The sequence below is a fragment of the Primulina eburnea genome, chromosome 6, assembly GCF_022965805.1.
Source record: "Primulina eburnea isolate SZY01 chromosome 6, ASM2296580v1, whole genome shotgun sequence".
In the NCBI taxonomy this organism is placed as follows: domain Eukaryota; kingdom Viridiplantae; phylum Streptophyta; class Magnoliopsida; order Lamiales; family Gesneriaceae; genus Primulina; species Primulina eburnea.
This window is the reverse complement of record NC_133106.1, coordinates 32,857,866-32,879,066: the sequence shown is the minus strand read 5'-3', so window position 1 is coordinate 32,879,066 and position 21,201 is coordinate 32,857,866. Positions and strand designations below refer to the sequence as shown.

The 21,201-nt window shown below is 32.6% G+C and overlaps 3 protein-coding genes across 3 annotated transcripts; 2 read left to right on the top strand and 1 right to left on the bottom strand.

Annotated features, from left to right (window-relative positions):
• Window positions 1–210: 210 nt before the first annotated feature.
• On the bottom strand, window positions 211–3,623 carry LOC140834416 (indole-3-pyruvate monooxygenase YUCCA6-like). Its single transcript, XM_073199280.1, has 4 exons — window positions 2,350–3,623; window positions 1,273–1,521; window positions 908–1,030; window positions 211–819 (listed from the first exon to the last, which is right to left on the bottom strand). Exons 1-4 carry the CDS (start codon window positions 3,043–3,045, stop codon window positions 610–612), a joined length of 1,278 nt encoding a protein of 425 aa, XP_073055381.1. The 5' UTR covers window positions 3,046–3,623; the 3' UTR covers window positions 211–609.
• An 8,729-nt stretch (window positions 3,624–12,352) lies between these two features.
• LOC140834415 (BURP domain protein RD22-like) lies at window positions 12,353–15,029 on the top strand. The gene is made up of 3 exons (XM_073199279.1): window positions 12,353–12,472; window positions 12,597–12,705; window positions 14,007–15,029. Exons 1-3 carry the CDS (start codon window positions 12,434–12,436, stop codon window positions 14,882–14,884), a joined length of 1,026 nt encoding a protein of 341 aa, XP_073055380.1. The 5' UTR covers window positions 12,353–12,433; the 3' UTR covers window positions 14,885–15,029.
• A 2,148-nt stretch (window positions 15,030–17,177) lies between these two features.
• LOC140834414 (la protein 1) lies at window positions 17,178–21,055 on the top strand. The gene is made up of 10 exons (XM_073199278.1): window positions 17,178–17,347; window positions 17,496–17,574; window positions 18,055–18,204; window positions 18,296–18,438; window positions 18,579–18,727; window positions 19,528–19,635; window positions 19,719–20,130; window positions 20,210–20,357; window positions 20,612–20,693; window positions 20,786–21,055. Exons 1-10 carry the CDS (start codon window positions 17,294–17,296, stop codon window positions 20,886–20,888), a joined length of 1,428 nt encoding a protein of 475 aa, XP_073055379.1. The 5' UTR covers window positions 17,178–17,293; the 3' UTR covers window positions 20,889–21,055.
• Window positions 21,056–21,201: the final 146 nt, after the last annotated feature.

Sequence of the window (21,201 nt, the reverse complement as noted above, 5' to 3'; positions counted from 1 at the left end):
AACTTTCCCCATCATGTTTTTATTATTTTCATACATACATATATGTATAAATTCTCGATTTACTTTTCATTGTGAATATATATTGACGCGTGCATTGCTGAATCGTTGTCTGTGTATATATATTGACGCGTGTATTGCTTAATCGTTGTCTGTGTTTGTGTTTATAATGTAAGAATAATAAAACAAGATGGGGAAAGTTTGATACCAAAATTATATATATATATTTCTTCACTAATGAAACATGGAGCAAATTAAACACACCAACTGCCAATACATACATGTGCCAAGAATTAACCCTACAAACTAAAAGTCAAGTACCTAATAATTAGGGATAATCGACAATGTACAACATCTATACACTACAAGCCTAAAAGAGCCTTGTGCACTCTAAAACCCTCCATTTTTTTTGTGGGCATAATCATTAATGGAGATCACTAGTAAAAATTTTCGATCCTAGCTTCCTTCATCGATCCGTGTTTCGATTTCCTTCCATAACCAGATGTTGAATATACTTCTGGTGCCAACCCAAAATTTCTCCATTAATCAGACGTGAATCTATAATAGTAACTAGTACGATGTCGACTTGTCAGCAGAAATTACTCTTTTGCATTAAATATGGCCATGAAATGGCCGGGAGAGATGCTTTGCTTCTTCCTTCCAACAACTTCCAATGTCATCTGCGATGTTCTTGGCATCCATGGATGCCCCGAGAAGGCCGCGTTTTGTGAACCCCACGGCGTATAGCCCACATTCGCCTTTCCATCCATTGGGAAATGACCTTTTTGGGAGGCCATCTTTGTCTGAAAACATTTCATTTTCCTGTCCAAATGATGAATAGATTAGTTTTTAGAGTACACGGTACTAATTACAAAAGCGATAGATTACATGATAAATTAGTTCACAGTACCTTTAGCCAAGATGGTACATTGCTTTTATAACCAGTCGCTAGGATTATTGCATCAAAACTCTCTCTTCTTCCATTTACAAATTCGACAGATCGATGTCCAAGTCTCCGAATGCTGGGAAATACCTATACATTAAAGAAAAAATCAGCACAAGATCTTTATTGAAAAAACAGAACCAAAGATGGTAAAATTAAATCAATCAAGTAATGTATGGAATCTCCGGTGCATATCAGATCTCAAGTCTCAACCATATATAGAAACCCTTTTTCTTTGTAATTGTTTGGACAAAAAAGGTGATTTTGGTTGGACTAAAAATTGCCACTTAACGAATGCAAAGCAAATCAATGATTCATTAAGGGAGTTGTACCTTGATGTCTCCAGTTTTAATCTTATCAAGGGTTCCAACGTCTAACACCGGTGTCTTTCCTGTTAGGTTCTTTAGCTCGAGTGGGCCTAGTTGAGGCCGGTCCAACCCTAACCGGCTTGTATCGCCGAGCATGAGCCATGAAACGTTCAACAATAAATGGTCGACAAGTTGAATAGGTAGCCACTTTAGCAACCACATGGACAACCCGAAAGTTGATCTTCCCAGCATCTCTTGTGGTAGAACGTGGACCTAATGATAGCAAAATGAAAAGTCATTAACAAAATAAGGAACTCTGAACTAAAAAAATAAATGCATGTACAAAAATAAATTATGGAAAGCATAAATTAAAGAAATGATCAAGAACTACTGTAGAAAGATTTACTTGTAAAATTGACACGAAAATTATAGTATCTCTAAACGTCTTGATTAAAACCCTTAATTTGAGCTAGCTAAAAGAGAGAGTAATATATTATGTGAACAAATTATTTAAAACTCGAGCCAACATTGACACATTGTTGCGCATGCTAGAGATTTGAGAATCCCAAGAAAGTGAAAACATGGAGGTTGTTTCCTTTCTGCACCTAAAAGAGGAGTCATGGGCGGATTATAAATGTGATTAATGCATTTACTCAATATAATTAATAATAAATATCAAAATGAAAAATGAAATTCGCAAGATTTTACGAATTAGGGTTTCACTTTCCTTTTTCTATTTATTAAGGGGGAAAGTTAAAAAGAAGTGTGTAGAGGAAGAAAAATCTTTTGAGACAGTTAGCTTTATAACTTGAGAATAAAGTTTCTCCCACTCGCACAATAAAGCCATAAACTCCACTATTATCATACTGTCAATTTTCCATGCAAATAAACAATTCTTCATTTACTCAATACATATGATAAAAAACAAATTCTGAAAAAATATTCAAGAATTTTGGGTTTTGCCTTGTTTTCTCCAAACTAACTAGATCTTTCAAATGAAAAACACTTTGTTTTCCAATTAACATAGAAAATGCAAGAAAAAATTCATATGACAAATATTGAAATCACACACACACACAAGTTAATTAAAAAAAATCTTACTGTATCTCTCACAACAAGTGAAGGGCTGGCATTATGATGGCAGAGATCCAAACACACCTCCATTCCAGAGTTCCCACATCCAACAACAAGCACTTTTTTCCCTTTATAAACTCCTCCATTCTTGTACCTACTCGTGTGCACCACATCTCCACCAAACTCCTCCGTGCCTTCCATTTTCGGCACCACCGCCTCCGCATTCTCCCCCGTCGCCACTATCAGCCACCGGGACACGTACTCCACCTGCTCCTCTGCTGACCCTTCTGCTGCCATCGCTGTTTTCACCCTCCAAAACCCAAGATTCCGATCAAACTCAGCACTCACCACCCTCTGATTGAAAATAGGACTGATTTCGAACCTCTTTGCATAGGCTTCTAAGTACTGGACGAACTGTTGTTTAGTAGGGTAGGTTGGGAAATCTTGGGGGAAAGACATGAGAGGAAGCTCGCAAAATTGCTTCGGTAAATGGAGTTTCAGGCGATCATAGGTTTTAAGTTGCCACAAGGAAGCTATGCAGTTGGATCTCTCAAGAACTAGAGTTGGAACGCCTTTTTCTTTCAAGCAAGCAGCTGCAGCCAGGCCGGAAGGCCCGGCACCTACGATCACAGGTCCTGGAACCCATCTCGTGCTTCCGAAATCTCTATTTCTACAAGGATCATTAGCCGTTTTTCCCTCTATTTCCCTTAAGAAATCATCCATGATAACTAATAACGAACCAGAACTAGCTTATCTCGGTGATGTATTATGGTCAACAATCAAGATTCAGGAATCAAGAACAATCACGCGGTTAAAAAAATAATCCAGAAAAAATGAACAGAAATAACTGCGCTATCCAACTGTGTAAACTTCCCTGCAGCTACTTGTTCAAAGATTCTGTGGATAGAGAAGAGTGAAATTCGGAGTGAGAGGGTTGAAAAAGGGTGCAGTTGATGCGGAGAATAGTTGATGAATCATAGGGATAAGTCTAATATATCCGCCTTAATTCTCCTTAATCCGCCAACATGATTAAGTATGAGTAGAAATCCTGAAGAAGTGGAGATCTGATTAGAAGAAATTCTTATCCACTTGTGAGATGGGATTAATTATTTTTCAGTCTGAGACAAAATAGGAGGTGGGAGCGGAGGCTATGGGGCTCATCAGCATTCACTCAATCACTCATTCCATAATATTACGCATTTAAAGCCAGTTCAAAGATGAGCTCGAGAGTGACGTGAAAATTAATGAGTTTTTCAAGGGATGAAGGTGTATGTGAGAAATAGAGAAGAGAGAACCCAGAGGTTCAGCAGTAAACTACAAGTTGTAACTCTTGCGGAGGTACATATATATACACATTATGAGAAATTGACTTGTCTAATACTAAGTCGGTCATCGTCAAAAAAAAAATTAGTGTTTCGAAATCAAAATTTAGAATTTAACAAGTTAATAAACTAAAAAACTATTTTATCAGGATTTGTAACATTATTTTTTTAGAAAATATTCTTTAATCAGTTCATGAGTGTTTTATTTTGGAACCTCTTATCAATGTTACACATGGTTTCGTAAAAATAAACATCTTAAAATTACTATAATATTATATATATACAAAAGTGTGGAGGAACACTAGACTGAAATCATGTATACATTTTTTATTGGTTATAATCTATAAATTTGTTCTTGCCTAGGACTTTGATTTACATATCACATGTTATTATTCATATCGTGTTTCGTCAATAAGACGAGCTCTTGTTACACATCCGGTGATAATATGTTGGATAGAATTTGTGGGACTTGAATATAAGGATTTGGCCAATCTTCTCCTTTTCCGTTATCTTTTAGGGTTGAGTTGAGTTTAAACTTCAATTTTAAAGTGGTATCTGAGCCCATGTTTCAAACTAGAGTGAGTATCATGTGAGACCGTCTTACGAATCATAATCTGTGAGACGGGTCAACTTTATCCATATTCACAATAAAAAGTAATTAATACTCTTAGGCAATGTTTGGTTTGCTTGATTAGGTGGGTTTATTTTTTTTAAACCCACCTAATCACTCGTTTGGTTCGATTTTTATTAAACCAAGTCAATCCCTCCTATAAATGATTAGGTTATATTAGGTAGGTTAAAATAATATCTCCTCACCCCCTAGGATTATTTATCTCACTCTTAATACCTCATATTTTTCCAATTTTACCATTCTCTTATTTTCAAACTCACCACCACCTCCCGTCACCGACCGGCGCCGGCGCCGGCGCCGACCATTTCCGGCGCCGGCCGTTTCAGGCAGCCGCCCCCGTCAGCCGCTTCTGGCAGACCATTTTCGGCCGGCCGGTCGCCGCCACCGCGAAGGGAAAGGGCAAATTTGTCTTTTCATAAAAAAATTCAAAATTATCCTACACTTAAAAATCGTACCAAACATAATATTATTTTACACCATATATTACAATCCTACCATAATCATTTTCTTTATCATTTACATACTAATCATTAGTTTATCCTATCCTTCCAACCAAACGTAGCCTTAGCATAAAAAGTAATACTTTTTCATGGATGACCAAAATAAGAGATTCGTCTAACAAATACGACCCGTGAGACTGTCTCACACAAGTTTTTGCCTTCAAACTATCCATAGATGTGTCTCTCGTTAATGTCTCTATGCTTTATTTATTTATTTCTGGGCCTGAGAGGATGATTTAAGATGTTCCACATGAGTCAGACGGAGTTCTAATTAGGAGTTGCATGTATGGACTTAGACAACCTTTCTCTCTTCGAATTAACTTTTGGAATTGAGTTGGTCAAAGTCACAATTGCACTAAACTTTGAAATATATTATTTGTGATTCCACAAGGATCGCGTGGTGACAAGTTCATTGTTGGTGTAAGTCGGGTTAGAGTCGGTGCATTGTAGTTATAAATTTACTACTTGCAGACTAATCGAGACGTCTTATGTGTTCTGTCAAATAAATAATAGAGTCTTCAAATTAAATTATAGCACACTTCAAATACATTTACACTATGTTGGGTTCATGGGGATTTGGATGAAATTGAATTTTAAGAGATTTGACTGGATTTCATTATGTATAAACAAATTTTCTCAAAACTGGTCAGTTTTGATGAGATTTGGATTTGAATAAACCTAAAAATTATCCATAACAATTTTTTTAATTATTATCCTTCTACCATCTTTATATGTTATAGTTGGATTAAATGACAAATTTATTTATTTTCTATTTTGCACATTTTATTCCTGAGATCTATTCTTATAGTTGTCATGAATATTGTACAATTCTTTATTAATAACAATTTATTTTTCATTTATAAAATTAGGATATGGTTGATTATTTAATTTTGAAATAATTTATTTAGTAGAATTTAAATTTGAATATTTAGTATGTTTGATTTTTTTTTTTTTGAAAGATTTGATTATTTTATTTTAATAATTCATTTTCCATTCCTTAACAGTAGTTAATTAATTATATAAGAGTTTACGTAGTTTATATAACACAAATATATAATTGAAATGATATAGGGAAACATATTATAAAATTAATTTTAAAATTTAAGTTTTTTAATAATGTGAATAATATATTTTAAATATTGATTTATGTAAAAGATAATTAAAGGTATTTTAGTAAAATTTTAAATTTCCAAATTCAAATTTTTTTCAAACAAGAAATGAATTCTAAATATAATTTTTAAATTTCAAACAAACATGAGATGAAATTCTAAATTCATGGATTTTCAAATCCAATTCTACTTGCAAATCCAAATCCAAAATTCTAAACATCCAAACACACTGTTAGTATTCAATAATTTACAGGCTTAGCGAAGAGAAGAGTAAAATGATCCCCTAAGCTCGAAAACCCTATGCCTCAATGTATAATTTGAAAAGTTAATTTAAGCAATTGTGATCATTAACTAAATTTGACTTAAATATTCCATATGAAAAGGTTCTTTCGATATTACGGCGATGGATTGACAGTTGAATATATATGAGAGATAAATAAAATGAATTTTTTGTATTAAACTACGCAATTTTTAAATCCATCTCTATATGGTACTATTATATAACCATTCATGTATAATTTCCTATATTTCAGGAAATTTCACTAAATGAAGTCATATATAGGCAAAAATAGATGAGATAATTAACCACTAAAAACAAATTAATATTTAGTACTATCTTTTTTTTTTTTTGAATGAGTTAATATTCAGTACTATTTTTTTTTTTGGCAATGGGTTGGACTGTCCTCTTTATATTGGGCTGGGCCCGTATCAACTCACCTTTTACTGTCTCTCTCCTTCCACTAAAGATTTGTATATTTACCATTACCTCCAGGTTTATATACACCTCGGAAGATTATTACAAGTTCCAAGAAATTATCTTAATTGAGATGAAATCATTGATTTCCGTTTCAAATATATATACTTATTTTTTTTAGCAAATATAAAAACATATTGAAAAAACAAAATTTACAATTTTTTTTATCAATATTATTTAATATATTCAAAAAATATTTACAAGTTTTTCAAGACTAGTCAACAGAGTTATAATAGTACTAAAAAAATAAGAAAAAGTTGTACTAAATATATAAACTAGATAATATATTTGAGATAACCAATTAAAGAAATGAATCACATATATTTGGGATGGAGGGAATGTTATTTTTTAAAAAATAAATACATGTAAAAAATTGATATAAATTCTTATAATACTAACGACGAGGAAAATTCAACAGTTAATGTTATTGTACATATATATATATACATTTTAAAATTTTTAAAAAAATTCATTTTGCTTTTTTAAATACATTATTTGTCTTTTCTATAATTGTATTTTAATGATAAATATCTTGGAAGAGCTAAATCAAAATGCTGGATTCGTCCCAATCGGGTCACTCAACCAAAAAAGAAGAAAGAAATAGATAACATATAACGTATCTCTTGGCCAAATATTAATAAGCATGTGACGTCCAACTTCTTCTGCCACATGTACATTTCCATACATTAATTTTTCAAGGGATATAACCACGTATGAGTATGTGTATGCATGCATATCATAACTTATATGTAGGTTTCATATAATACAAACTTACTGTAAGCATTGTTGAGGTGATATTCACCTAATGGATATAAAATTTTGATATGTTTTTATCATATTCAGTATGTGGAAGTTACGTCAACAGTGGTCGATATAGGTATTCACAATATGTGTGCAGCATATCAAAACTCTATCACACACATATCAGGACATCAGCTCAATGATATTTACATTTTTTGATACCTCAAAACTTTGATATTCCCTATATTTGTAAGGCAAAAACTTGTGTGAGACGGTCTCACGGGTCGTATTTGTGAGACGGATATCTTATTTGGGTCATCCATGAAAAAATATTATTTTTTATGCTAACAGTATTACTTTTTACTGTGAATATGAGTAGGGTTGACCCGTCTCACAGATTAGGATCCGTGAGACGGTCTCACGTGAGACGGTCTCACATGGACTCACTCTATTTTTAATGAAAATTTTAAAACTTAATCATGGTTCTTGACTCTTAGATGAGTGATAAGGCGTGATTAGGGATTAAGTATCTTGTGACTAATTAAAGCACTTTTATTTCTGTACACTCATTAATCTTCCTTTAAAGTAATTAATATCAGTATAATAATAAGTTAATCGATTTACAAAGTAGAAAAGTAATAATTTAAATCATTTGATCACTTTCCCTTTCCAAAAAGTCGAAATCAACTCATCGTGTTTGCGCAATCACGAAAAATAAATTATATAAAAGTTATATCATGTGCCAAATTTTATTAGAGTATTATTTGAGAAATTATGTACTGTTAGAATAATTTATGTGTACAACTAATCTTTTACTTATGATTCTAATGACATGATGATATTAGTTTATCTGCCATGTTTTTTATGTGCTAATCTTATAAGAATATTATTTTTGTTGATTTATTCTAAATTTTTCTTTTGTAATAGTGCGAGAGAAATTATTTTTGATCGTGTAATTTAAACATTTTTCGTTTTAAGTTGTGTTATCGATCAATTCATTGTTTAAATATCATTAACTTACATTTCCCCCTCAATTTTAATATTTTTTCCTCATTATGCTGACGTGTGATTATTGATTGCGTCAGCAATGCTCATCTACGTGATATCATATTTCGACACCACGTCATCACTCCACTAAAAAATGACTAACATTAATAATTTCAATTTAGTCAAGTAAGAATTTGAATTAATCAATAACATGATCAAAATAAAAAAAATACAATTTAAATTATCAAAATTGTAATGATTTCATACTAGTGGCCACTCAACTCAATTGTTGTTTCTTCCATATCGTAATATATTGCTAGTTAAGAAATAGAAACAAAATAATAAAATAATCGAGAATAGCATTGGCCTCCTCTTTTTTCTAACAAATGGCTCATCCCGAGATAGTTTACAATTATCTTAAAATTGGAAACTTAGGAAGATACCATGTACTAGCCTTTTTAAATTATAAATTAATAACCCCCAAACCTTTTATTTTATAAAATAATCAAACCCCTCCCGCCGACAAATGAGTATCCTCCACACCGCCGTAAAGGTGGTGGCGGCGGCGGTGGTGGTGGGTGTTAGAGCTTTTTGTTGTTGATAGTGATCATGGAAAAAAAAAGAAAGATAACGAAAATAAATAAATATTTATGAGGGAAAATTTAATATCTTTTCTCATCTAGTTAGTTGTATTCAAAATATAATATATTTTATATTATTACATTTTGAGTTCAATTTATGTGATGTATATTGCATTTCGATTAAATAAATTATACTCGAGCTTAAGGTAGAATTCTATTGAATAATAAATATTAAATCTTGATATTAACTTAAATAAATAACGAGTTATTTGAGCTCGAGTTTGACAAACTCTATATTTCAGGCATAAGACATGTTAAATTTTGTAGTCCGATTTGAGAGATGATGATTATGTAGAGACTAAATACGATTTAGTTTTACTAAAATAAAATATGTAATTTACAAAATATACTAAAATAAAAGGAAATAAATGTATGATGTAAAAATAAATTATGATAATAAGTCGAGTTTGAATACGAGTAAATTATCTCGATTCGCCCCATTTATTCGAATCCTCAAAACTTGACTGAATCTAATGCTCAAACTAAATCCAAAATTTGTTGCCATATTAAACTTGCCAACGATTAAATTGATCACACTATGCTTTCAGTTTACATCAAATAAACAAGTGGGAAAATGACTAATTTAGTTCTTCCAAGTCATTCAGTTCCTGTTTTGGTCATCTAATTTTCCGAAGTAGGCTATTAGTCTTATAACTTTGCTTTTTATTTATTTGTACTTTTATTTCATTGAAATCTTAAAATGATGTATGAAATATAAACAATTTTTCGTTGTCAAATCAACATTTTTCGGATACCATACACATCAGTGCTCCGACGAAACAGGACTACAAATCAACAAAAGGCCGGTTTAACAATATATATATATATATATATATATATATATATATATATATATATATATATTGATAATAAGAAATTAATTTGGTTAGGTCCACCTGAGATTAGAGTTGTAGGCTTTTGATAAATGAAAGTGAAAGTAATACTGCGCCGCTTAGGAGCATTTTGGAAAAAAAGAGTTTCCAAACTTGCCAAAGAGCTCACCAACTTTTGCTTTTAGTTCTAAATCAAGAAGGGGAACCATTTTTATTATGTACACTCAAAGTTACATAAATATTTTTTTTCTTTTCGGATATAATTAGAGAATAAAAAAATAAAAGAGATGTAATGGGATTCAATGACTAACTAATAATTAACTAAATTAACTAATTATATTTACAGATAATTATTTACATAATTATATCTAATACAAGTCGATGGAGTTTATATATATATATATATATATATATATATATATATATATATATATATATATATATATATATTATAATAATTCCTTGATAATTTATCTTATAATATATAATGTTTATTTTTTATATTATTTATCCATCCACTAATTTTTATCTTATATCAATCAAATTATTGAATTTAAATTACTATATAATGATTTTTCTTAAACTTAAAACGATGCCAAGATAAATCACATGCCGATGTTGTTTGTAGGCTACAGCCAGTCAAGTCCAGTTTGTATTCTCACACTAACTATTGAGAAGCATTTTGTTTTTTCTTGGCCCGTTTAGATTATATTGGGCTACTCTGAAAGGTAGCCTACAAAATTATACTCGATCCATTTGACGATAAACACAATAAACTATTTATTAATTTATACTATATTAGTGGAAATTCGAAAATTCACTCTAAACCGATCCGGTCGACAAAATACGATCCAAAGTGAAACATAAAAAAAAGTACTGAGAATTGATTTGGTCCAGATACCCCCCAACCACCTGACCACAGAATTTCAACTTCGATTTAATTGCCATTTTGTGGGTTTTTATTTTTTGTTTGCTTTATATCTTTAAAATTAATTCGGAATTTTAAAAAATAGCAATCGAATCAAAGTGGAAATTTACCAATTAATTATTTATATTCTGATCAGTATGACCAAAAATCATATATATTTTATTAAAGAACCATCAAATAATTTGAATAATATCTGAAGTGAAAATCAATGTTTTGGACATAAAAATTTTTTTTTTAATTACTCGGATTAGGTAGAAGATATGTTTCATAAAATTGTGTCGTAAGGAGTTTTTGTGAAATAATTTTGGTGATTTTTTTTTTTAAAATGATGTTAAAATTAGACTAGTTGAAAAACGATCTCCAAATAAATATTCTAAGTACAAGTCTTCATATATAATAACTAAAAGTAGAGTAGATCTCTTGTGAGACAGTTTTATGAATCTTTGTTTGTGAGACGGGTCAACCTTACCGATATTCACAATAAAAAATAATACTCTTAGCATAGAAAGTAATATTTTTTCATGGATGATCCAAATAAGATATCGGTCTAAAAAAATTCGATCTTTGAGACCGTCTCACACAAATTTTTACCCTAAAAATATTAGGTTTGAGTTATTCACACTCACATCTCAAGTTTTGGTGCCAAGAGACGTGAGTACCAAATACACAAAATATACGACAGATTGGCGTATTTTTGTAAATCCTCTCACCTTCCTCTACGTTCACTATTTTTTTTTATTAGTATATCCTTAAAATTATACCAAATAAATACAGCAGTTGTTAGTTTAGGGTTGATCTACTTATTTGCCACGTTTCCCCAACAATCATAATTGCTTGAATACTTCACATCATAAACTAGACAACAACCACTTATTGAATTGAGTGGGTCTCATGTGAGACCGTCTCAAGGATCTTAATCTGTGAGACGGGTCAACCTTACCAATATTCACAATAAAAAGTAATACTCTTAGCATAAAAAGTAATATTTTTTCTATGGATGACCCAAATAAGAGATCCGTCTCACAAATACGACTCGTGAGACCGTCTCGCACAAGTTTTTGCCTATTGAATTTGCCCGAAATTATAAATAATTTTTAAATACCTAAAATAAATATAATTTGCCTTCAATTATTGCGAACGAAATACGGTTGAGGCATGCACCCATTAAAGTATCAATAAGTTTAATTAGTTGGCGATGTGTTCCTTTTTCACTCAGTACTGATCACTGTTGTGTGGGCAAAAAATATTTATATTAAATTCAAAAACTATTTATCAAACCCGGTTTAACTATCTTCTTTAATAAAAATTGAAGAATTATTCTAAACATTAAACTATGTGTCATTCATGAATGATGTTATGTATTTTTGGGTGCAGTAAATACCTTAAACGTGATTCTTGCGTTATTGTATGATTTAAAAGTTTGACATTATCTCTGTGACGAGCAATAATAGTTTTTGATAAAACGATAAGAGTTAAGTATATATATTAGAATCACATTTGAATTATCAGAATTAATTTACTTTGTTTCCTTTTAAAAAAAAATACATTTTTTTGGTAATTAATGATCGATCAAGTGGTCAATATAAGCCTACTTCAGCTATAAATAGTTCCACTACATTGATCACTTCCCATCATAGTTTTCAGCACCAAACTTGAATTTCAGTCATGGATTTCAACTTCTACTTCATTTTAGCATTTCTTTCTGTAAGTGAACACAAGTATAAATGAACCAACCACATTCTGCCATTCTTTTTTTTTTTTTTTATATAATGTCGAATATTAAAATTATTAATAATTAATATATCTTTTGTGGGTTTGGATTAATTAGGTGGCATTAATAGGAAGCCACGCAGCTTTGCCTTCAGAGGTTTATTGGAATTCCGTGCTTCCAAATTCTCCTATGCCCAAGGCTGTCAAAGATCTCCTCTATCCCGCAGGTATAAATATTACTTCAATTAAAGAAAACTCCACCAATATTTTCAAATTTGAGCAAGAATTTCCCACATGATATATACCCGGCGGGAAAAAGGAATTAATTAAGTGGAATGAATGGCTGCTTCTTATAGCCATAATCAACATGCAAATTTGAGTATACGTATAGGTATGGTTTACCTAGTATATATAAAACATTTTTATTTCATTTTCACTTGAGTTTATAGTATTTATATATATACTTTGTAGTTCATCTTTTATTAATTACTATATATATATATATATATATATATATATATATATATATATATATATATATATATATATATATATATTATTGTATTGTTATAACAGTTTTGGGTAGATGAGATCCTACTTATGTGGATACTACCCTCACTTCATTTCAACAGGTAAGATCTTGTCACATATATAATTTTCAAAAAAAAAGTGTGTAATATATATGCATGGGTAAATTTTGGTTATCCATCCTATTATGGAAACAATGTCTATATAAGTAGGATGAAATAAACCCAGTTTTGGTCATGAATTTTACCGACTGTATTTGGGGCCCAACTCTGACAAACACACAACTTGAGGTACTAAAATTTATGAATGGGCTCGTGGCCCAAATTCCTCCGTGAATACCCTAGAAGGCTAGAACCAATCAACTTTGACGTCTGCTCAAACTTTGACATTTCGCCCTTTATTATTTCATTTTTTTGAAATATTTTGTATATTATTAGAGATAATTGTTGGATCAATTTCGATATGCTGCCAATATATACGTGAGCATTGATTACGAGACATTCATGTATTGAAAATACAATCTTTTTTTAATGTTTTATCATATTTAACATGTGAATGTTAAATCATCGTATTTATATAAATTTATAACGTGAATGTGATATAGATTTTTATATACAGTTTAAAAGGGAAAGATGGATTTTTCCAGATAACCCATGAGTATCCTACGTTCTAATTATTTTAAATAATCCGCGACTTTGTTTTAGGGATTCAGACGACAAGCTCTATCCTCATTTAGGGGGAAAAATTTGTTTATTTTCTTACATATTAATTTGCTTTTAGAAAATAGAAGAAATATTATATACATTATTGTTCTTTATAGTATATTTTAATACAATGTATATCACATTTTAATGTTACGTATCCGTACGTCATTGTACATATATTCTATCCCGTGATGTATAATTATAATCCATAAAAAATATACATATATTTTCAAAAAAACAGAAAGAAGAATCCGAAATTTTCTCGTATTAATACATTTTGGTTATTTCGTCCTCAGAATGGGGGGAAGATAAGAGCACTGCCGTGAACGTCGGCCACGGCGGTGTCGGGGTCCATACTGCCAAACCCGGCCACAGCACATACGTAGGTGTAGGCAAAGGAGGCGTAACCGTCGGAACACGCACCAAGACGGGTAAACCCATTTATGTCGGTGTCAGTCCAGGTGTAAACCCATTTGTTTACCTATATGCCGCCACTGAAACTCAGCTACACGATGACCCCAACGTAGCACTTTTCTTCTTACAAAAAGACTTGACTCCGGGAAAAAAAATGAACCTGAATTTCTACAAACCTGAGAATGGCGCCACAGTTTTGCCTCGCAAAGTTGCTGACTCAATACCCTTCTCATCTGACAAGTTGCCAGAGATATTCAGGAAGTTATCGGTGAACCCAAACTCAAAAGAAGCTGAGATTATGAAGAAAACGATCCAAGAATGTGAGGATGAAACAACCATTATAGGAGAAGAGAAGTTTTGTGCAACCTCTTTGGAGTCCATGATCGATTTCACCACCTCGAAGATTGGAAAACGCGTGGAGGCAATATCCACAAACGCAGAAAACGGAGATAAACTGAAAGAGTACAGTATCGTGGGGGTCAAGAAAATGTCGAGGGGAAAGGCGGTGGTGGCTTGCCACAAACAGGCTTATGCGTACGCAGTTTTCTATTGCCACAAGACAGAAACCACGGTAGCTTACGAGGTATCGATGGTGGCGGCTGATGGGTTGAAGAAGGAGGCAGTGGCGGTGTGCCACTTGGACACAACGGCGTGGAACCCAAAACACTTGGCTTTTCAGGTGCTGAAGGTGAATCCAGGGTCTGTTCCAGTTTGCCATTTTCTTCCTTCGGATCATGTCGTGTGGGTTGCTAAGAATTAGTGGTTATCTGGACGCAGGCTCGGATCCAACTTAATTAATATGCCAAATAACAATCATTTTCTCATATTTTCAGTTCCTTTATTGGAAGGTAATTTGAAGTGAGGGCTTGTTGTATTATTATATATATATTATGGAATTGCATGCATGGATTCTAGCGTTCTTGCATGTAATTTTGACGTCCACTTCGCGTTGTGTATCGACGATCAATTGTGGGTTATGTTTAATGTATAATTTGTTTATTGTATATGATAAATTTAAGAGTATTTACTTAATTTAGGAAAATAATACTTTTAGGTATAGTTTGGTACATGGGATAAGAGAGTGATTGATAAAGAATCATCTCTTATCTTATGTTTGGTACATTTTTAGAAAGCTCATGATATTATCATGAGCCCGTGATAAATAATTTTATATAGGGATAAAGTATCCCTTTTATAAGATGTGATAATTTTAATCTAATGATAAAAACACCACAAATGACTTAATTGCCCTCAATATATAAAAATTCTAAACCATATTCTTCTCTCATTTTACTTGTAGGTAGAAAGTAAATTAAATAAATATTTTTATTTATTTTTATATATTATATAATATTATAAATATATAAATGAACTCGAGATAATTATATAAATGATTTTTATGAATCTCAATAAAATTATTCGTATCACTCGATTAACCTTAAAAATTTATATTTGACTTGGCTCACAAAATTAAGGGCTCAATTATCATATTATATAATACATAAAATTAGGTAAAATAAAAATAAATCATGCAAAGACTGTCGGCGCATGAACAAATAAGAAATATGAACTCAAGCAACAAATTTGAAATTATAAAATTTATTATGATAAGGTTAATTTTGTCATTACAATCTAATATATAAATTTAATCACTCTTATTAAAATCATACCAAACATTAAATATAATATCTTATATCTTATTTATCCTTAACTTATCCTTATATTATATATCACATGTTTATCCTATCATGTGTACCAAACTATGGGATTATTTCACCCTGCCCGTGCAGGCGAAGGGAACGGCCCGGATCACTCCACATGAGTGATCCGGGCCCACCACCATGTATTAAAAAAAAAAAAATTGGCTCGGATTTTTCCGAGCCGTTAGATCTACCCTGCGGGCAGTGTCCGTAGGGGTAGGGTCTACTTTACCCAAACTATGCCTAATAGACAAAGGGCACAAAACTCCAAAAGAAGAATGGGGCACAACAATTAAGGTTAAATATTTCTTCAGATAGTTTTAAAATATTAGTTAATTTGTCTAAATATATTCAAATTAAAAAGAACAATTTAACGATCAAACAGAATTTCCAACATTTGATTGATTGATTGATTGAGCACAATTAAGTACGACTATAAATCGAATTCAAATTTCATGTCTTGTTCTATTTAATCCATTTTCAAAAAGTTCAAACTTCAATTCAAATGTAAAAATAACTAGTATTTAATTATATCTGATTCATTATATTCTCTTTGTTCCAAATATATAGTCTTTTTTATGTTTTTTCACACATATTGAGAGAATAATTGGAAAAACAAATTTACATACAAACTTATCATTTTATCCATATTTAATGCATTAAAAAAGGTTTTATGTTTTCCACGACCTAATTAATAGTGATATATTAGTAACAATAAAGACAAAAACAAGTAAATGTTTAAAAGTGGACTATATATTTGTGACAAACTTAAAAAAAAAATGAAATTTATATAATTCATATGCGGTTAATGAGGCGTTAGCATCAAAGAAATGTATCCATGCTTTGATCTAACGGCCCAATGTTAATATATATATATTTTTTATGTAGACATCAGATGACCAAATCAATTTAGACCACTGAATCTATAATCAAGAGTCGAGACATTACACTTATGATGACGATAGCTCATCGTATCGTAGCATCTCGCGTATGGGGCACATTAGAACCCAAATAAAAATTTATGTGAGACGGTCTAACGAGTCGTATTTTGTGAGACGAATCTCTTATTTGGGTCATCAATGAAAAAAAAATTTAATTTTGATGCTAAGAATATCACTTTTTGTTGTGAATATCGATAGGATTGACCCATCTCACAGATAATATTCGTGAGATCGTCTCACAAGAGACATACTATGGAATCCATTGGTCTCCAATCACCATCCATGTAGAAAATAAAATAAACTATTGAGTTGGGCTTGTTTTTTTAAAAAAAGTTGAATTGGGCTTATTTGAGGCCCATTCCTTCACCGAGCATTTTGGCATGTCCATACAAAAACACGAAAATATTTGGAATAATCTCAAGCCGCAATAGCCCTAAATTCTCCGAGATTTTTAAAACCTCGAGTTCCCGAATTGATCGTCCGCTATACATATTCCACTCCAGTCTCTCCGCAATTAGCTCTGCATCGATGGAGCCGACGGCGTCGTTGGACGAAGAAACAGCAAAGAAAGTAATTCGCCAGGTTGAAATCGTCGCTACACCTTTACTTTTCTTGCTTGATGTTACCATTTATTTATTTAGTTTTTGGGTTTTGGATGATAAAGGGAAGACATTTTTTTCAATTTTTACCTGCTAGTTGTGAATTCTATATTTTTTCTGTTGTCTTTCAGGTAGAGTTCTATTTCAGTGACAGTAATCTTCCGAGAGATGCTTTTATGAAGAAAACCATCTCTGAAAGTGAAGATGGGAGTATCCTTTTCCTTGTTTATGCAGTTAGTTCTTGTGTTACTACATTGTGCATGTGGTCGCTCACAGCTTGATATGCTATGATAATTTTGTTTTCCTGTACAATAGTTATAATAAAACTATAAATTTGATAGTTTATTACGACATATGCTTATGCATAGGTCAAGCATAGTGAACTTGTAATTTATTTACCCTCACGAGAAAATGAAAGAGAAAGGAAAATATTTCAGCGGTCTGTTAAAAATGCTTTTCATGTTCTTTTCCTCGTATAAACTGCTTACATTATCAATAAAAGAGGAATGTCTTTCACGTGGTTGTAATCTAGAGTGTTTTTTTGGCCAAAACAATCACGGGCTTTGATATTTTAATTAGTTTAGGCCAGGGAGGGACGGTACACGTTTTTTCATTTGGTAAACTATATAAAATGGTGCTGTTATTGATTTTGTGGTATACTACAAATTCATTTTCTTAACTGGAAGCAAGTGGTGAGTTTGGCATTGATTATTTCATTCTCGCGAATGAGAGGTCATTTGGGATTGGGCGAGGTGAAACCAGAAGATGTAGCTGATGACACCGTCATGGCAGTTGCAGAAACTTTGAGGACCTCTACATTCCTTAAAGTTTCAGAAGATGGTTAGTTACTTCATACGTATTAGAATGTTAGATGCTTGGTGAAATGCTTTCATGCACTTTCATTATTTTTCTCTCATATTTCCTCTTAAAGGGGAGAAAGTTGGTAGACTTATTGACCTTGAGAAGGCAGAGGAGCTCATGAAGCAAGCAGATGTTAGAACAATCGCGGCCTCACCACTGGAGTATGACGTGAAGCTTGAGGATGTGGAGGCTTTCTTTGGCCAATATGCTAAGGTATCTCTTACCACATCTAAATTTCCAGTTTGAATTTTGAGGATTACAGTCGTTTACTTCAAGCCTCTATTCTGCGGTTTCTGATGCAACCTTATAAGATCGGTTAAAAACTGTAACTTCTGGTTGCTAATCTATGCCAGGTTAATAGTGTGAGGTTACCTCGTCATGTTGCTGACAATAGGTTGTTTTGCGGAACTGCGCTGATTGAGTTTTCTAATGATGAAGATGCCGCAAACATTTTGAACCAAACCTTGAATTATTCAGGGGCAGAGTTAGAGTTGAAACCAAAGTAAGTATGGAACGGTTAAGCACATATATTTCTCATTTGATTTGAGTTGTATTGTGTGGTCTCACTGTTTTGAGTTAAAAAATTGTTATATTTATGTTCCAATTATGTTAAGATTTGAAGAGATGTTCTCTCCAACTAGGAGTTTTCTCATTGGTAGACATTGGTCGAGGGTTGGCGGGGTAGAGCACATACTTGTTTTCTCTACTGTACTCCAACTTCATCAATTCTTCTTGTAGCATGTGGTTTGTGGCTTGCGTCGAACAACATTCTTTGACAGCCTTGAAAGCATTGCATGCTATTGTATTTTTCATGCTCGATTGCATTTGGTATCATCTAAATTTTATGTCCTGGCACACTGACACGAACATGATTAAAAGATTTTATGTTTTCTGTAGTGGATTGGTTTAATCTAACTGTTGTATATCTGCACGCGAGCCACAATTGCAATCTAACACTGACTTTTTGATATAAAACATGCATCACATATCAGGCAATCAATGGCATGCATCAAATCGTGGAATAAAGATTTGCACAATCTTATTTCGGTTCCTTTTTTCCCTTTTACATTTGGTGTAGTGGTTGACCTCATGCTCAGCCGTAAAGAAGGCTTCCTTGTGTTTGGTTCCTTGTGTGAGCCATATCTTCCTGATTCCCACTTCCCCTTAAAACTGGTTATTTTCTAGGTATTTTCTAAAATTGAACCTCATTTATCTTGAAGCCCGTAAGGATGGTTTTTGCATTGCTCCAATCCCAATCGATTAGACTCGTTATGATGTTCTCCTTACTTGCTGATGACACAGAAATGACTTCGATGAAGTGAGAGCTAAGCAAGGGATAGAAGTGGCAAAGTCTCGACCCCAAAAAGGTTCAAATAATAAAGACAACACCAATGCTGATGCGGAACCGGAGTGAGTACTTGCTAAATAATTTGTAGCACGGGCTCTTATATTTCTCTTACTGTTGTTCTTATCTGAAACTATTGTTGTGACAGTTATCCCCAAGGCTTAATTGTTGCATTTAGATTGAAGAGCATCACTGCTGGAGATGATTTGGAACAAAATGGTAATCACAAGTCCAGGAGTGATAATGTAGACGCGCCTGAAAAAGATAGTGAACAAGCTTTGGCATTAAATACATCTGGAGATACCGGATTAGATATCATGGCAGATGTTAAAGATATGGTGAATGATGAAAAAAATGCAGAAAATGTAGGGGAGGAGGTGGATGAGACTGGTGCAGAGACTGTTGTCCAAAAATCTGAAAATTCTTCAGGCATAACAGATGATAAGGAAGACCAAGGATCCCATGAAGAAAGAACCAACATCGAAGCTTACAAGGATGACCAAGATGTTGTTTTAAGAGAGGACCTAAAACTAATTTTCAATAAGTTTGGTAATGTTAAGGTATTAAAAAATTCTAAATATTTTTATTTTGTTTTCCTATTCGTTGGTATGCATATAACTTCTGCTTTCTTCTATATAGTTTGTTGATTTCCAGTTTAAAACTGATTCGGGATATATAAGGTTTGAAGATGCTGAAGCTGTTCAGAAAGCACGTGCTGCTGCTGCCATTTCTGAGAAGGGTGGTCTGATAGTGAAAAATTTCATTGCTATTCTCGACCCCTTAACTGGTTTGTGTCAACCCCTTTCATTTTTATCTAAATTACTATTTTAGTCCCCCGTAGAAGATATGGTCTTGCGAGTTACCGTATGACAGTTAATCTTTTCTATCCTCGTCACTCGAAAGTAATCCGCATGACACAGGAATTTCCTTTTTTTTTTAACACAACTTTATCTAACAAATTATTGTTGGGTTGCCAACTTGGATCTCTGGTAACATTATTTTTGCATTTTTCAATCTTTTGTGAATATTCTGTGACGATAGGTGATGCCGAGAAAGAATACTGGAGTTTGCTACGGGAGAAGCAGGGTAGGCATCATGACAATCACCAGGGCAACCACAGGAGGTATTTATGCTCGTAAATTGGTTGCACATATAAATTTTAGTTCACCAGGTCGACACTGTATCCATCTAGTTATAATTCTCGATGTTTAACAGGGGAGGAAAGCACAAGAGAGGCGGTAGAAATTTTGGTGGAAAGCATTCCCGTTCGAGAGAGAATGACTCGACAAAACGTCCCAATAAAGTTCGAAAAGTTTGACGAGCCGTTTTACTGTGGTTCTTGTTTAACAATTTTGTGTCCGATTTATATAGCTGCTGTTTTTAACCTTCGGTATGATCCATGAACTTGTCGGTTGCTGCTATTTTGTAATACATAAATCATGCTTTCCCTTTCCTTCTAGTCCAGAGGAGTAACCGGTTTCTCAAGGTTTTGCATGCACGACCCATTTTATTGTGGTTCGTGTTTAACAAACGTTTGTTTTTAAAAATATTTGGTTATTTATCTTTAAATAAAAAATTTGTGCTGTTTTTATATATATATATATATATATAAAAGTTCCTTTATTTATTTA

Excerpts from the sequence above, each read along its gene's own strand:
- LOC140834414 (XM_073199278.1), top strand. The coding sequence starts at position 17,294 with ATGGAGCCGACGGCGTCGTTGGACGAAGAAACAGCAAAGAAAGTAATT. Across the intron at positions 18,728-19,527 it reads GAGTTAGAGTTGAAACCAAA|AAATGACTTCGATGAAGTGA; the intron begins GTAAGTATGGAA and ends CTGATGACACAG. Across the intron at positions 20,131-20,209 it reads ATAAGTTTGGTAATGTTAAG|TTTGTTGATTTCCAGTTTAA; the intron begins GTATTAAAAAAT and ends TCTTCTATATAG.
- LOC140834416 (XM_073199280.1), bottom strand. The coding sequence starts at position 3,045 with ATGGATGATTTCTTAAGGGAAATAGAGGGAAAAACGGCTAATGATCCT. Across the intron at positions 1,522-2,349 it reads CACTTGTTGTGAGAGATACA|GTCCACGTTCTACCACAAGA; the intron begins GTAAGATTTTTT and ends TGCTATCATTAG. Across the intron at positions 820-907 it reads ATGTACCATCTTGGCTAAAG|GAAAATGAAATGTTTTCAGA; the intron begins GTACTGTGAACT and ends TCATTTGGACAG.
- LOC140834415 (XM_073199279.1), top strand. The coding sequence starts at position 12,434 with ATGGATTTCAACTTCTACTTCATTTTAGCATTTCTTTCT. Across the intron at positions 12,473-12,596 it reads TCATTTTAGCATTTCTTTCT|GTGGCATTAATAGGAAGCCA; the intron begins GTAAGTGAACAC and ends TGGATTAATTAG. Across the intron at positions 12,706-14,006 it reads AGATCTCCTCTATCCCGCAG|AATGGGGGGAAGATAAGAGC; the intron begins GTATAAATATTA and ends TTTCGTCCTCAG.